Source organism: Bombina bombina, chromosome 2 (genome assembly GCF_027579735.1).
Source record: "Bombina bombina isolate aBomBom1 chromosome 2, aBomBom1.pri, whole genome shotgun sequence".
In the NCBI taxonomy this organism is placed as follows: Eukaryota; Metazoa; Chordata; class Amphibia; order Anura; family Bombinatoridae; genus Bombina; species Bombina bombina.
Window position 1 is genome coordinate 1,386,539,832 of NC_069500.1, and position 18,596 is coordinate 1,386,558,427.

General features: G+C 37.1%; 1 protein-coding gene across 1 annotated transcript in view; it reads right to left on the bottom strand.

Annotated features, from left to right (window-relative positions):
- Positions 1-873: 873 nt before the first annotated feature.
- Positions 874-18,596, bottom strand: part of LOC128650395 (solute carrier family 4 member 11) — a 541,036-nt gene continuing 523,313 nt past the window's right edge. Inside the window, exons 21-22 of the mRNA XM_053704315.1 lie at positions 8,244-8,413; positions 874-3,355 (exon numbers count right to left, since the gene is read on the bottom strand). Of these exons, the coding sequence (XP_053560290.1) occupies positions 3,292-3,355; positions 8,244-8,413 (234 nt within the window). The 3' untranslated portion in view covers positions 874-3,291. The remainder of the gene's footprint in view (positions 3,356-8,243; positions 8,414-18,596) is intronic.

Below are 18,596 nucleotides of genomic sequence, written 5' to 3' on the forward strand. Positions count from 1 at the left end.
TTGCTTATATGTGGCCTCCAAAATATGAATACGGATAGACTCCGTTTACAAAGTACCAAATAACTCAGAGCTTAAACAAAAAATATTTAAACCCAAGAAACCCAGAAACTGCTAAAATATATGTAGCGTTCCTTCCATCTGCTCAATAAACAACTATTAAAAAGCCAAATATCACATTAAAAGGTATAGAGTGGGATAGGAGTCATGCCCCATTATGTGTAGTAACACAAGACTGTATTTTATTTTTTTGTTCTCCTAGTAGGACGAGTCCAAAAAGACTATTGCATTTTTGGTCTTCTTTAGACCATGGTGAAATGTGTTCACAAATGAGCTCTAAATACAAAAGAAATTATCTTCCCTGTTTTTTGTAATATTGGACAATAGCAGTCAGTTCGTGAATGGGCATGGCAATGAACATTTAAAGGGACAGTAAACAGCTTGTAGTTACAACATTTTCCTGCCTAGAAATAACAGGGCTTGTCACTTTTATTGTTTTCCTAAAATTTCCATTGTTCGGCTTCAGCTTAAGGAAAAAAAATGGAAAGTCAAAGTTTTTATTCTCTCTTTAAAAAAGTAACCAGAGATGCCTACACATTTAGAAACAAAGAACCAAAGGAGGAGAAAAATCTTATTGTATATTAATAATTCCTCCAAAAAAGGAGCTGTCCCAAAAGCTACCTCATCCATATAGGAATCCGGAAGTATTGAAGATTTCTTGGAAGTTTGTTCTAAAGTAGAATGAAGTTATATACAATGATTATGAAAATGCTTCTATTAGGGTATTTATTAATGTAAATTACTCTAGGATTGGCTTTGTTTTTAATAGCACTGAAACATTTTTCTCCCCATCAATAAACTTCATTACACATGAAATTATTTTAAACCATTGTTTATTCATATAATTTTCTTCGGTGCTCTACTCTTTTTTATTCCAGACATATCAAATATTTACAGAATAGACCCGCTCGTAGCAAAGAACATGACTTCAAGCAGCATGTAGTTCTCAGGACCCCTCTGAACATGAGCATGCAGACTTTCTGACTTATATGGACTCTGCCTTTAAACCCATGGAGTGAGAATGCTTTATATATTGCACCACGTTACCCCACTCACATGCATCTCATTGGTCTTAAACACAATGAAAAGGGAAATTATTGCAGGAACTCACACTTTAAGCAGCACTTTTCATAACACATTTGAGTCTGCACATATTCAGAGACTGTGGGGTCACATGTTTGCAGTGATACTTAGTATCCATATAAAACTACAGGATGCCCAAAGCCATTGAGGCAAGGATTGTTTCTTCGCTCAAACATTAATAGCTATCTTGAGAAACAAGGCTTCGACAAGGTTTACAAAGAAAAAAAATTATCACTGCAAACAAAATGTAGACAAAACGGAGGGTATTTGTCTAAAAGTCGCATATAACTTTGACCTTAAACCAACACATAAATATTTACAAAAATATCCTTTTTCTGAAAACAAAAACCAGTATAACTTCAGCCTAACATTGAAAGCATCATGCAAAATTCACATCAGATGCTAGAGATTATAGTAATATCTGAAAATGTATTGAAGCTGGCTGTCAGGTAATAGTCAGTTTGAAATAAAAAGTGTGTGCTTTGGTAAAACAATAACACCTGCATTGTGCAGGAATCGCTACTTTCAGCAACCAGGCTGAAACAATTCAAACAAAACATCAATGGAATAGGCAAACACAAACATGCCATTGGTGAGATAGCATACAACACAGTGGCTGGCTTCAAAAATATAGAACACAATGCCTTTGAACCAACATATTAATCTATTATGATTTAGGAGCCTCCCGACTGATTCTAACCCCTAGGCTCCAATGTGTTACAAAGTAAAAAAATTACATTCTTTAGGATCCCACCAGATCATTAGGTCATTACCGTCTTGCCTAGTCTTGAACTTCATGGATTCTACAATCCATTTAAAAGAATTGACAGAGGTAAAAATATTACATTTGTGCATTCATGGCCACAGATGTTGGCAAGATCATGCCATCAATGAAATCATATATCACTGAGATCAAGTCTTGAACAATCATGCATACTGTAATACCTTTGAGATTACATAAGCAGAGGTCATACATCGATGTTAAAGTTAATCATCTAAGACATCCTATCGGATCCCATTACTTGTAAAACGTTACCAAACCATTACTCCCAATAAAAACCTCTTTCCCAGATATGGTGCACTGTGCACTGAAAAATAACTAAGTTATAAGCTTTTTAAGGAAGGTGCTACTGCAAATATAACCTGTTAAAGGGTTAAGGTTGTAAATGGGAGCATTAACTTCCACTTACCACCTTAAGTCTCATTTAGAAAACCCACTCCCTTCCAGTATTTATATTTGTTTGTGGGAAGGGGAAAAAAGCATTAGATGCTAGTATGACACCTTTCACTAGTGTATAAACATTATACATAAATATGCATTTTAAATGCACCATCAAATATGTACATAAGGATGTTCGTACACATGAACACATATACGCTTTAAAGCTGAAGTGCTGAACTCTGCGTGAATCGGTACATAATGCCAACGTTGCTGCTGTGCAAATTCACAACTCCAATTTAAACATTTTTTTTTTTTTTAAAACATATAAACACAAAAAGTCCTAACAATTCCCAGATAGCTTACATTCTATAGCTGCTCTATTAGTAGCTACTAAAAAAGGACTAGAACCAAATACTTTTGGTCTCTTTGTTGACATTTCCATGTATATAGCGACAGAATTGTCCAAAGTCCTCCAGTTTCCAAACAGTCAAATCTATATATGGCGATACCAAAAAGATTTCCTTCAATTTCCCAAGAATTCAGTCCAGCATGTCTTTAATAAAATAACTTCAAAAAAATAATATCAATAGTATTGCAAGCTTAATTTGGAGAGAAAACACCACCATCCATTTTTTGGCCCGCACCATTTTTTGAAATGGCGGAAAGAGGATGGTTGTAGTCCAGGGTAAATAAACATTTGGTTCTTTCGAGATATAAAGTACTTTTAAAAATAAAACAATACGCTTACAATTCAAAATGCAATAAAACAAAATTATCATCTTTGGGCTTTTCCAGTTATTACTGTAATAATGTTGGTTTGCTTCTGTCTTTGAAAGAGTTCCAGTCTTGGCCTCGGCTTTGGTTAGTTCTCCCCTGTAAAGCTGTAACCATACAAATCCAGAGTCACATGTAAAAATAGATCTCCAATAACTGTAATCCATCCCGGCCAAGTTAAAAGATCCAGAAATCCCCAGGAAAAGAAATCCACATTAGTGCTCAGCATCCATAGCATCCAGATACTTTGATTCAATAATTTTGGGCAGTAGGTTGTATCTAAGGGAACAAAAATACAAATAAGTTGGCATATTACATAATTACAGATCTATATCAAAACTATAAAATTACTTGAAAAGTAAAAAACATGATGAAATAACTCTCCACAGCAAACAAAATATAAAATTTTGCTTCCACTGAACAAGGGGATAATAGGTATAGATAAGCAAATGAAGTACATAATGCCACACCTATTTTTTAGAAGCAAAAAGATGAGGCACTTTGAACCTCATTTACATATTCTTACCCAGAATCCTCTACTACAATAGGAACACTGTTGGATAAGGTTGATTGTAGAGAAAAAGTAGCATCTGATTTCTTTGGATGTGCAGATTAGCTAGGCAATTAACTTTTTTTTTTTGGGCATATCATGTTTTTTTTGTAAAATTTTCAAGAAAACATTCAAAAACAATAACTACAGAAACACAATAACAATACAAGAGAAGAAATAAACAACTGTCATTGAATCAGAATAAATTGTGATACAAGGGAAACTGCAACTACCATATATGGATAAGTGGGCTAAAATGTTGAATTAGAAAGATAAGTTGCTGTGCATATTAATATAGGTAAAAAGCTCATGCTTGTCAGAGAGGTTGCTCATATCTCTGGATAGCCAGGCCTCATGACACCAATGTAGAGCTAGCCATCGTTGCACAATATTCTATCATATCTGTGAATCCCATTTTACCACTGTTTAGGTAATGGAGCTTTTCTAATGAGAATGTATAGGAAACAAGATTGACCTATTCAGTGACAGATGGAAATTATGTCCGTTTCCAGTAGAGTGGCATTAGTTGTTTAGTACTATTACCCATTATTTTGAAAAGGGATTTCCTATACGAGCAGGAGAAGTGGAGTAATTTAGTAATAATATCAATGTGGAGTTATCTTTCTAGTGTAAGCATGGAATGGGAAACGTTTGAAGTGTTAAAGATTTGACGTCCTTGGCCCTGTGTAAGGTTAATGCCCAATTCCTCTTCCAATGTAGTGACATAGGAAGGTGCTTATAAATTATAATTTTCAATGAGCATTGTGTATGATATAGACAATGTGTTTTTGTGTAATTTTTTTCATACATAGTGAACCCTCTTGTTGATTGAGTTTGTCTTTAGATGGGAAAAGATTTGCCATTGCTGGAAGTAGGACAGCCAAGTTGAAAGTGGACCATTTATGGATTTGAGGTCCGTAAATGTTTTTAACAGAGTTATTTTGTAAATTGAGCAAGATTGGAATGTTAGATATTTTGTTGTATACGGAGACCTTCAATTGTTGGGAGACAAAGGGGATACTCAGGTTTCCCAGCAATGGGGATAGTGGAGAGGGAATTGAAGATAGTTACAGAGTATTCTATCCCACTGCTTTGATCTGTAAATTAGTGATTACTTTAGGGTGTATATCTTTAGGTGGGATCCAGCATTGATCTCCAATATTACAGGTGGAATTAAGATATTCCTCAAATGTGATCCCCACTGTTTTCCCTCCCGACCTTGACACCAATTAATAATTATCACCATATGGGAAGATTAATAGTAATATAAAAGATTTGGTGCACCCAATTCTCAGTTATCCCAGGTCTGTATAGGACGGATTTTTATCAACCCCCCACATGAAATTATTGAAAAGGGCTTCTAGATTATGTACTGTATATAATTTATTGAGATATAGATAGGTAGGGTCTGAAAGAGGTATAGCACTTTAGGGAGTATTGACATGCATGGATCCGACCTAGCCATGATAATGTTCAAAGGCTTTGCCGAACAGTAAGTTTAGATTGTATCCAATCATATAACAATGTGTAGGTATAAGGGAAGAAACTGTCTGGTTGCTTTGTGATATTAATCCCCAGATATCTTATTTTAGAATCTTAAACAGAAAAGACAGAGGGCGCCACATAGTGCAGATAAATGAGGGGGAAAAAAAGGATGAAAAGATGTGTACGTATGTGTAGTTTGGCAGCAGCAATTAAGAGTGCCATGGACGTCAAGCACAATGTAACAGATGCTTCAAGAATAAACAGGAGTGCAGCAGCAATGAAACAAATTCAAAGAAGTTTAATACAGCTTAAAAGCATATAAAAACAAGCAACGCGTTTCTCCGTGTCCCAGCACGGTTTCATCAGGCTATATCAGATAAAGCTGCTGCACTCCTGTTTATTCTTGAAGCATCTGTTACATTGTGCTTGACGTCCATTGCACTCTTGCCTTAATTGCTGCTGCCAAACTAGCAGAGACTGCATCTTTATCTAACAACAGTTGTGAAATAGCAAAGAAGTTCTTTGGGAACCCCATCGCTCCTGATACTCTTGTTGCCGGTACAACAAAGATCATCTGTTCCAGGTGCCTGGGGAGTCTGCCGAGCGACTCTTTGGACTCGGCCTGCTGGTATTGCACATCAGTGCTTACTATCAAGTGAGTAGGATGCCTGCGACATACACATCTCTTCATCCTTTTTCCCCCTCATTAATCTGAACTATGTGGCGCTCTCTGTCTCTTCTGTTTCAGATTCTCATCTTGTGTCAGGGCACGACACACCAGAGGAGCTGCCTGGAAACCATTGTGTGGACATTGCTACATATCCGCTATTTGTTGTTTATGCTTTGATCTAATTTTGGTTGTTTGAAAATCATTGTGTGGACATTTTTTATTTATCACTTATTTTTTAATACTTATATTGCTGGACTATAATTCATCAATATTAATCAACAAATATTTCATATGTAATTAATACACCACTATTTTATGTATATGTATATATATTATTATCTCACTAGATACTTTCATTTACTATTGGATAATTCCTATAGACATTTGATTTTATCCAATATTGGCACTTTTTGATTAATATTTTTTGGTCATCCAGAGTTGTCATATATTGTTATCATCATTACTATCACTAGTTTTAATTATTATTTTTTAGATTTTCACTTTTTGGCGCCTCTTATTGATTATCTATCTGCACCTTTGTTGTAGGCAGTATATCCGTTTGACTATCTTATTTTAGAGCATGCGCTTGTGATGTCAGTTATATGCTTTTCAAATGATTTAGGCAGCTTAATGTTAAAGGGACATTACACACCCATGTACTGTCCTCTAACTATAGATGCCACCATTTTGGAACCTAGCTTACACTGCAGGTATCTGAACGAGAGTTATTGCACATGTGCAAACACATCAGCACTGAAATGATGTGAAAGGTAGATTTCAACCTAGCGACGCACATATCTAGAATGAGGCGGGGCGAAACCTCAATACCATGTTTATAATTAATATTTAGTGTTCCTTTAAGCAGATCAGATTTGCTTGCCTTGCATTAATAAGAAAGTTAGATTGTTCATCTACTCCCTAATGTCAGATTCCAGCGCTGGAAGAGACACTAATGGAGATGTGATACTTAATAATGTAGTCTTCATAAAAGAGAGTTTATAATCATTAGGCCCTACACTTAGACCTCTGATTTGTGTATTATTACACATGTTAATTGCTAGTATTTTTATTATAAGAACAAAAATTAGGGGGAAGGGACATTCCCAAGTTCCTCATTGAGCTTAACCCTGGCTGTGGGATTGTTGTAGAGGGCAAACACAGTATCAATACATTTGGAGCTCAAGCCGGTGTGAGACAGTGGCTGACATAAATGACCAGTCCACTCTGTTGAATGCTTTAACAGCATCTAAGAACACTATGGTAAAGTAATTTAAATTGAATTTGTATTTTGGGAGAAATGTATTGATTCTAATAGGAAGAATTTTAGCATATATTTTGAGATCATTGTTTAATAAAGATATGTGAAGAAAATGTTGTGGGAAATCTGAAAGGTTTCCCCAGTTTGGGAAATACTGTAGTATGTGCTTCTAGCATAAAATGCAAAAGCTGATGTTCCCGGTCAATGGAGCTAAATAAATTAGCAAGATTTAATAGTATGCAACATCCTCTGGGAAAAGAATAAGTAGAGGTATATTCTTATAATGAAATATTTTTTAACTAATAAAAAATTATTGCACAAATACCAGTAACTTTTAGATCAAGTACTACAATTCTATCTATTATATACATATATATATATATATATATCTATCTATCTATCTATCTATCAAGGGTTGTCTTCATTGATTGCTGCATTGTCTTAGTCAAGAACAATTCCGAAACTAGTAAATATGCATTTGACAGATCATTGTTGGGGTCATAGAAAGTGAACACTTGAAAGGTAAATATTGTTCACTCTGTTAATCCATCTATTGTTAAATAATGTCTACCTCTATAGAACAGAAGCATTTAACGGACCATATGAGTTAAGATTAAACTTTTATGATTTTGAAAGTATAATTGAAAATCCCAGTTACAAAATTGTCCTCTTTCTCTTGGTCTCCTTTGTTGAAATATATCACATGGCATCTGTGTTTGTAACAATGTAACAGATAAAGTGATCAACAGTGCACACCCCTACACCTACATCAGTATGTTCAGGGTTCTTCAAACTTTTGTTCCCAAAACCCAGTGCAATGATACCACATACCTTTGTGACCCTATATTTACGCTTGGTCTGAACATTTCTGAAGTAATATAGACAGCTGCAAAGTGACTAAAATGGGTGCAAACTTAATTCCTGATTGTAGCTAAACTTAAAAGATGATAACACACACTCATATAGTATATGAAGAGGTTAGCACACCAGAATACAAGCCAACATCAACCCAGGGTGCTGCCGAAAACCATAATATCTGTAATAAAGAGAGCACTCTCCGGGAATGTGCTCTCTTTATTACGGATATATATACACATGTGTGTGTGTGTTTCAATAGATTAGTATAGTTTCAGTTCAGTGCTGCCATATCAGGATCTATTAGCAACAAGTTGTTTTAATAGATCCTTTTTTCCCCATAACGCACCTGATGGGTATCATCCCTATCATAATTAGAGGAAAGATCATCTTCATGTAGGGAAGCGGAGACATCCCAAAGCCACACAGGATAATGAGCTGAACAACTTGCAGGCCTGTGAAATAGTGGATTTTTCTTTGTGGCACTCTCCTGATGTAATGAGTTGGTGGGTACGCCGTCTGTGCAAAGAACAGAAAAGACCATGAAGCAAATGTAAAATAAATAACACACATATGAAACATCAAGGAAACAGAACATTTTGCAGCTATATAGGGCAAATTCTCACAGCCACAAGCATTACAGCTCCAAAGTAGGAAGCAACTGTGAACGAGCAGCTAAGTGCGACTCTCATTTCTGACTGGATAAACAGCACTGTGCATTGCAAGACATTACCTATGTTATTAATCCTTTTGTAGGTAACACACATTAGGTCGTAAAAGTGATGGTAATTCCTAGCGTTTGTGAAATGCTAGGATTTACCAGTGGAACAAATAAAGGGGACTTTCAGTCATGAAGTATAAAATACTTCATGCTAAAAATTCCTTTATTTGTTTGAAGTGTTCGCCGCACTGAGCTCCTCAGGCAGCCCACAGCAGAACGCTATTTTTCTTTGAGGTGATCTTAGCCAATAGCATGCTAGCTATCCGGCATGGCGCCAGCTGGCACGCACGGCTATTGGCTGAGAGGTGGAAATGTCACCGCTCAGCAAAACAGCATTCTGCCGTGTGCTGCCTGAGCAGATCAGTGCAGTGAATGCTACAAACAAATAAAGCAACGTTTAGCATGAAGTATTTTATACTTCATGACGGAAAGTCCCCTTTATTTGTTCCAACGGTAAATCCTAGCGTTTCACAAACGCTAGGATTTACCATCACTTTAATGGAAAAAATAAATAAATAATGACACAAAATAATTAGAGCATGTGATATTTATACAAGAATATCCCTTGAGGACATTATTTATTTTTTAAAGAAAATAAATATAAATACACACATACATTTTTACATAAACAAATAAACCATTAAGAGAGAAGAAAAAAAAAAGAAAAAACCCAATATATAAAATTGTGAGATTAATAAAAAAAAATATACACCATTTTTTTTATTTTTTTTTTTAAATAAGAAAATAAAATACCTGGGGCGCTATTATGACCGAAGAAATAGAAGATAAAAATGTAGCAAGCAGAGCAGGGAAGTGGCTAGCGGGAAATGTAACATAAATTGGCAACCAGAACATTAAGCAGAAGCCAACGAACAAATTAATGCAGATGCTTTGAGTCACTAATATTTATTACGCTGCTGACACTTCTGACCTGCCATCTGGATTATGGTAATGACAGGAATTAATGTAGGAAAGCCAGATAATGAACAAGCAAAAAATAAAGTTACAATAATATCAGAAATGGTTCCAAAATGAAAGTGTGACCTGAACAATGGATACTAAATAACAGTGATTTATGGCACATGAGAATGACAACGACACATCATTTGTACATTGCAAGATGTCAGCTACAACTCAAATGATAATAAGAAATATGTTAAAGTGACATTAAATCAAAATGTAATTCCATTTAAAATGATTAATCATGTAATAAAAATATACAATGTAAAGCATTTTCATTAAACCTGCTTTTCCGAAAATGTACAGGATCAAGGACTTGGAAAAGGAGCAGGTTGTTTCTTAAAGGGACATTGTGCTGTAATGTTTCCTATTAATTTGGCCCCAATCACTTCAGAGTATTAAATATGTACATGTTCTAGAAATTGAAATAACTGGTTTTGCTAACTGAAACCACGCAATGAAAATTGCAGTTTCTTATTGGTGGCTTCTGTATTTAGACAGAGATAAGATAAGCAGTATTGCTCTTCCAGCAAGCTTGTCTCGTTTAAATGGGAATTTTCATGAGAACAATAGGTTGAGTTTTCGGCACAGGAACTTTATTTTTTTTTTATTTTTTTTTAGTATAAAACAATGGTGATAGTCATTACAACATAATTTGCATACAAAGAGAGAAGCGCTCTACCAGGAACGAACAACAACTCAGTGGCTTGTTCTATGGCGATTTACCACCCGGAAGCAGCCTCTTTTAGACCAGTGTGCTTTTCACAGAAGAAAACTTTCCTGAAGTATATCAGTCTGATCCTGCCAAGTAAGGTCAGTCCAGCCCCGAAATACCAGGCAATTCTCCTCTGAACAAGGAACATGACAACCCCAGACGATCGTTTCGGCCTCCTATGGGCCTCGTCAGTGAGGTGCAGCCACATTCCACTAAGCACACTGGGCAAGGAGTCCACGTCTGGTTTCCCCCATCACCCATAGAGAGACTTCCCCAGGGTCATAATAATTTGCATACGAAGAGAGAAGCGCTCTACCAGGAACAAACAACAGCTCAGTGGCTTGTTCTATGGCGATTTACCACCCGGAAGCAGCCTCTTTTAGACCAGTGTGCTTTTCACAGAAGAAAACTTTCCTGAAGTATATCAGTCTGATCCTGCCAACTAAGGTCAGTCCAGCCCCGAAATACCAGGCAATTTTCCTCTGGACAAGGAACATGACAACCCCAGACGATCGTTTCGGCCTCCTATGGGCCTCGTCAGTGAGGTGCAGCCACATTCCTCTAAGCACACTGGGCTGCACCTCACTGACGAGGCCCACAATAGGCCGAAACGTACGTCTGGGGTTTTGCTGTTTCTCTCGTTCAGAGAAGGATTGCCTGGTATTTCGGGGCTGAACTGTACTGTTAAGTCAGGATCAGACTGATATGCTTCAGGAAAGTTTTTCTCTGTGAAAGGCACATGTTGAGCAAAAAGAGGCTGCTTCTTGGGTGGTAACTAGCCATAGAACAAGCTATTATGCTATTGTTCGTTTCCAGGTTGTTTTATTTATTACAACATACTCTTTTACAAACTGCAATGAGAACATGGCTTTCATATTGCTATAAAGAGAATCATACACTTTTGGACTTTCCATGACACTTTACTATCCAATTCCCTACCTGCTGACTGATTTGTGTGTGTTTTACACAATATTGTACTGAACCACACTTTTGTTCTGTAAATTTGATTTTTTTTTATTCTTTTTATTGAGAAAAGCAGTACATATAAAATGAGAGCACATATACAACAAGCAAATACTGTCAATATAATCAAAGGAAAGAATTCCATAATATAGTTTCAGTGATGCAGCACTGCATTGACGAGTCTTGGTATACTGATTATGCATGAGTCTAATGTTAGAAATATGTAGCTTTGTCGCTCTCATTGTAGATAAGACAGAGAGGTAGTCTAATTAAATTATGCAATATACGTAGTAAAACATTGCCAGATGACTAGTAAAGAGGTTAATTAAATACACCCTCTCACAGTGTTAGACAACAACAAAAACTACACATAACATAAACCGTATAACAAATCAAGCAGTGACAACTGAACTAATTTATAGAGCAGCATTAAGTAAAGAGCAGGGTGGGGATATCGCAGCATTCAAGTTTTCCACATTTGATATAGAATCCACATCCCATTGTGGTAGAGCTTACAGAGAGCAGAATACCTACTACTTGCGCTGCCAAAATATAACTATAAATAAATAAATATGTCCCACTCGCGTGTGCGATTTCAGCACCCTATGGATGAGGGGGGAGTTATAAAGGTAATATTTAAGAAATTAAGATATCATACAGATCTTTATTAGTAGAAGCATGGTGGGATATATTTAAAGCCTAAATATTAATGATGAACAAGTTATAATTAAAACAAGAGACATATCCAGCTAATAAGATTCTCACTGCTTCCAACAGAGCCAATGGGTCTGTTTCAACAGACTATATGGCAGTATATGAGCATCGCTGGGACGTAAGGCTAGCTATTGATATAGTACACGTTGCGTATGCCCTCCATCTTATATGTGTATTTTGTACACGCAGACGGCTAAGATCCAACCATTATTAGGCCTGCTGTCATCTAAGTAAGGGTTAAAATAAAAGATAAAAAACATGTGTTGGACAACGTCTATGACCATATTTAGGGAGCTGAAGATTAAAATTGCAATTAAACATCCATACAGTGGCTAAGTAGTCCTAATACTAAACCGTGTAATGCATCATTTTGAATAAATCCAGGAAAATATGCACACACTACATGAGACCATTCATACCACTAGGCTGACTGAAGAGGTCTATGTGTTTACAAACTTATAATATTAATGTGGGTACAGGATATTAGTGATGCATTAAAAAATACTTCATATGCAAGAGGCTATTCAATTGTGTTGTGAACAATATGGCAAAACAAAACTGAGACTTCTTCGAGTAATATGTGTAAACCACCAAGATGTTATTAACATGTATGTTATTTTCCACATTCCTTGAGTTAAAATCGTATGATAATCTCAAATACAGTGCTGAGAAGTAGACATAGGTGTACCGAATAACATAAATTATAGCTATCTATGAACATAGGTGACCCGTATTGGTGTCTATATTGTCAGTCAGCCGTTGCCCTTTGTTCTACGGGTGGCTAGTATGTTGTCCTCCACGTGTTTCAGGAATATTAGCAGAGCCGCCAGTGATCTTGATCCTCGGAATGATCCATTGCCTTGTAGCTGACATATACCTTGGTAGAATGTATTCTCCAGTAACTTTTGAACTAACAAGTGCGTGCCAGGATCATATTGCAGTGAAGGCGTATAGCCTGTTACCGTGATGTTCTGTACTGACACTGTGTCTCCTGTGCTTATGGCGATTACATCTGCTCTATTTTGTGATTCAAAGCAGAGGTTCAGTATATTCAGTAAGTCGATGTCCGGTGAAAATGGGCCATGTGGTTGTGACTATATCTGTCGCTCCCTGCAATCTCTCAATCTGCCCTGGCTGGTGCATCTCTGGGGCCGTACAAACGTTGTCACAGTGTTGCTCTGCTGGTAATTGGCACCATTTTGAAGATAGGTGTGGGGGGTTCCCGATTTGAATTTCGGTCCGCAATTGTTGTAGCGTAAATTCAAATTTTTCTAACCCCGGTAGTAGTAGAGTCTTTAGGGTAGTAACCATGCCTTGGGTTAGAAGTTCCTTTTCAGTGTGGAAGGTATCCATTTGTATTTCTATTCCTGAGTGTGCGGTATATACAAAGTCCCTCGTGGGTTCTAGTTTAGTCCAATGCCTTCTGCGGAAGAAGAGATTGAAATCTACTGAAGATTCCCAGACAGCTTATCTGTCAAGGGAGATGCAGATGGCATAGAGTGATGGCGATATAATAGAGATTAGAAGATGATTTCTTCAGAGCAACAGAAGCTCGCAGCCATCTTCTAGAGCCGCCACCGGAAGACGTTTTTTTCTTTTAGTTTTCTTACTTGCTATATAGTTTAAAACTTAAAGGGATATGAAACACATTTTTCTTTCATGATGCAGACAGAGAAAAACATTTTAAACATTCCAATTTACTTTTATTATCAAATTTGCTACATTCTCTTTGTATCTTTGACAATGACAATGACAATCAGAAGCTAGCTCCCAGGCCTGATTCTACCTAGGTATCCTTTTCAACAAAGGATACAAAAAGAACAAAGCAAATTAGATAATAGAGTATGCTCTTTCTGAATCATGAAATAACTTTTTTGGGTTGCATGTCCCTTTAAAGGGACAGTCAAGTAAAAAAAAAAAAAAAAACTTTCATGACATAAATAGGGCATGTAATTTCCAATTTACTTATATCACCAATTTTGTTTGTTCTCTTGGTATTCTTAGTTGAAAGCAAAACCTAGGAGGTTCATATGCTAATTTCTTAGACTTTGAAGGCTGCCTCTAATCTAAATGCATTTTGACAGTTTTTCACCACTAGAGGGCATTAGTTCATGTGTCATATAGATAACATTAAAGGGACTCTGAACCCAAATTTTTTCTTTTGTGATTCCGATAGAGCAGCAATCTTAAGCAACTTTCTAACTTACTCCTATTATCAAATTTTCTTCATTCTCTTGGTATGTTTATTTGAAAAGCAAGAATGTAAGTTTAGATGCCGGCCCATTTTTGGTGAACAACCTGGGTTGTCCTTGCTGATTGGACAGCACCAATAAACAAGTGCTGTCCATGGTTCTGAACCAAACATTTGCTGGCTCCTTAGCTTAGATGCCTTCTTTTTCAAATAAAGATAGCAAGAGAACGAAGAAAAACTGATAATAGAATTAAATTAGAAAGTTGCTTAAAATTGCATGCTCTATCTGAATCATGAAAGAAAAAAATTGGGTTCAGTGTCCTTTTAAGCTCACACACATGAATTTACCGAGGAGTGAGCACTGATTGGCTAAAATGCAAGTCTGTCAAAAGAACTGAAATAAGGAACAGTCTGCAGAGGCTTAGATACAAGGTAATTACAGAGGTAAAACTTGTATTATAACGGTGTTGGTTATGCAAAACTGGAGGATAGGTAATTAAGGGATTATCTATCTTTTAAAACAACAAAAATTCTGGTGTCGAATGTCCCTTTAAAGAGATAGTAAACACAGACTAACATAAAATATGTAATTTACACATATAAAAAAACAACTTTGCAATATATGGTCTTTATTTTGCCTGGTTTTCCTAAAATTAACGTCTGAAATTGTGGATTCTCCAATGCCTAAAACTGAAAGAGCACATGGCAGGCTTCACAAGCCTAACCTTGCCACATATATATCCCTAATTTGCAGTTTGTTATCTTATTTCTGTTGTAGCCAAACAGATATTTTGTTAACATAATTACACAGGCAAGCCCTGTCATCTCAAGACTCAAGTCTGATTTGGCTCCTCCATATAAGGAAAGTGGTGGTGGAGTTTGGTCATATTAAAACAATTGCAACATTTAAGGTGTCAAGTTGTTCTAATAATGTTCAGGTTCTGCTTATATGTTAATTTATTGGAAGGCTGCAGAAAAATGCTGTAATTGCAAGATCTTTAAAGGTTTGCAGAAAATGTGGGACATTAAACACCTCAAGATATTAATAGAATGTGTTTAATTACATGTAGTAAAACAACTTTGAAATATACTTGCATTATTTATTTTGTTCTCCTTTGCTGTAATTTAATTCTGAATATTGTGGGCTCTCCAGTTCATGTTAAACATGGGAGTGCAGACACAGCTATATCCCACACAGTCATTGGTTGCAGACTCTAGTAAGCCATTTATAACCATTCCTAATTGGCCTCAGCAGAAAAGGTAACCTACAATATAGCGACACCCACTGTTTTATGGACATTAAAGTGATGGAAAATCAGAGTGTACAGAAAACGCTCGGATTTACCATCACTAAAAATAAACTTGACTTTTTGTGAAGAGTTTGTTAAAAAAAAAAGGTGCTAAACTCATTTTTTATTTAGTGTTTAATGTCCCTTTAAGAAGAGTGAGGGGAGTGTGTGCTGTGCTTATACTAACAGCTATGATCCATTGTTCAGACACAAATACAAGGTTCTAAGCTCTTTACTGCCTTCAAGGGTAGATAATTAACCCCTCAGCCATCAAAAACGATTATAAGAAATTGCTGCTCAATTTTCAGAGCACAGAATCTCTAGCATTTTTGATCTTTCAGTATTTTAATGACCTGTCACTGTATTTCAATACCATAACCCATTTCATCTGAAATCTGCAGATACTATTCAAAACATACACAAAAAAGCCTTAAATCCCTATTCTATTGAAAAATAGAAAGAATATAACCATTATTTCTTTTGTGATGTGGAAGTCATATGGATCTGACCATCATTATTTAAAATGCAGAAATGAAATAGGAGATTGTAGACTTCAGTCAAGCCGTGATTATTGGACTGATATTGAACTGAAATCGTCCACATACACTCTCTTATTCATTTAGATATGGAGAGCAGCTAAATAAAACACAGAGGATTTAACCCTTCGGGCACCACATACAAAAGGACCGTGTCTTACAGAGGCCAAATAATTAGCCTGTACAGTAATTAGGTCAAAGTTATCTCTACAAAGTAGTTCAGGTAATGACAAGAGACTCACAGCTCCAAAAAGTTAACGTCTAGCTTTCTAGTTTTTTGGATAAGCCTACCTATAAATGATGTTCCTAGTGACTAACAACAAATCTGTCTGGCTTCTATAATGTCATATAAATTTGTAAACCAGTGTAGCTATCTGTATATCCACAGCATATAACAGCAAAAAGTAGCATTACTTAAAAGTACCTTTATTACCAGTTCATCTGGGTCACATACTAAGCGACGTTTAAGGCACCTAGCCCTTAATCATGCATAGTTTGGCAAGTTTGCCCAATAAAAGATGATAATACCTATAATGAATGTTGGGCGGTATTTCCTGGGGACAAGCTATTCAGCTAAAGAGATCGACTGAACCCACTGGGTCACCAAGAATACCCTAAAGTACCTGAGGAACAGCAGTTGGTATGATGTATCCCAACATAATAGGAGATGTTCTTGCAATTCACTATCACCTAGATTACGAGCTTTGCGTTGCGACTTCTAACCCTGAAAAACAAAATTTATGCTTACCTGATAAATGTATTTCTCTTGTGGTGTATCCAGTGCATGGGTTCATCCATTACTTGTGGGATATTCTCCTTCCCAACAGGAAGCTACAAGGGAACACCCACAGCAGAGTTGTCTATATAGCTCCTCCCCTAACTGCCACCCCCAGTCATTCGACCGAAGACAAGCAAGAAAAAAAGGAGAAACTATAGGGTGCAGTGGTGACTGCAGTTTAAAAATAAAAAACACCTGCCTTAAAATGACAGGGCGGGCCGTGGACTGGATACACCACAAGAGAAATACATTTATCAGGTAAGCATAAATTTTGTTTTCTCTTGTAAAGGTGTATCCAGTCCACGGGTTCATCCATTACTTGTGGGATACCAATACCAAAGCTTTAGGACACGGATGAAGGGAGGGACAAGGCAGGAACTTAAACGGAAGGCACCACTGCCTGTAAGACCTTTCTCCCAAAAATAGCCTCCGAAGAAGCAAAAGTATCAAATTTATAGAATTTCGAAAAGGTATGAAGCGAAGACCAAGTCGCCGCCTTACAAATCTGTTCAACAGAGGCCTGTTTAAAAGCCCATGAGGAAGCTACTGCTCTAGTGGAATGAGCTGTAATTCTTTCAGGAGGCTGCTGGCCAGCAGTCTCATAAGCTAAGCGTATTATACTTCTTAGCCAAAAAGAAAGAGAAGTTGCCGAAGCCTTTTGGCCTCTCCTCTGTCCAAAGTAGACAACAAACAAAGCAGATGTTTGACGAAAATCCTTCGTAGCTTGTAAATAAAACTTTAAAGCACGAACCACATCAAGATTGTGTAAATGACGTTCCTTCTTTGAAGAAGGATTAGGACATAGTGAACAATCTCCTGACTGATATTCTTATTAGATACCACCTTAGGAAGAAACCCAGGTTTGGTACGTAACACTACCTTATCTGCATGGAAAATTAGATAAGGGGAATTACATTGTAAAGCAGATAACTCCGAAACTCTTCGAGCCGAGGAGATAGCTACTAAAAACAGAACTTTCCAAGATAAAAGCTTAATATCTATGGAATGCAAAGGTTCAAACGGAACCCCTTGAAGAACTTTAAGAACTAAATTTAAACTCCATGGCGGAGCAACAGGTTTAAACACAGGCTTGATTCCAACTAAAGCCTGACAAAACGCCTGAACGTCTGGAACCTCAGCCAGACGTTTGTGCAAAAGAATAGACAGAGCAGAAATCTGTCCCTTTAAGGAACTAGCTGACAATCCCTTCTCCAATCCTTCTTGGAGAAAAGATAATATCCTAGGAATCCTGACCTTACTCCATAAGTAATCCTTGAGTTCACACCAGTGAAGATATTTACACCATATCTTATGATAGATCTTCCTGGTGACAGGCTTTCGTAGAGAAATTAGATTTGGATGTTTGAAGGGACCTTGAAGTAGAAGGTTCTGCCTTAGCGGCAGAGTCCATGGTGGAAAAGATGACATGTCCACCAGATCTGCATACCAAGTCCTGCGTGGCCACGCAGGGGCTATCAAGATCACCAAAGCTCTCTCCTGCTTGATCTTGGCAATCAGACAAGGGAGCAGAGGAAACGGTGGAAACACATAAGCCAGGCTGAAGGACCAGGGCGTTGCTAGAGCATCTATCAGCGCTGCCTTGGGATCCCTGGACCCGGACCCGTAACAAGGAAGCTTGGCGTTCTGACGAGACTCCATGAGATCCAGTTCTGGTTTGCCCCATAGTTGAATCAACTGGGCAAATACCTCCGGATGGAGCTCCCACTCCCCCGGATGAAAAGTCTGCCGACTTAGAAAATCCGCCTCTCAGTTCTCTACTCCTGGGATATGGATAGCTGAGAGATGGCAAGAGTGAACCTCTGCCCATAGAATTA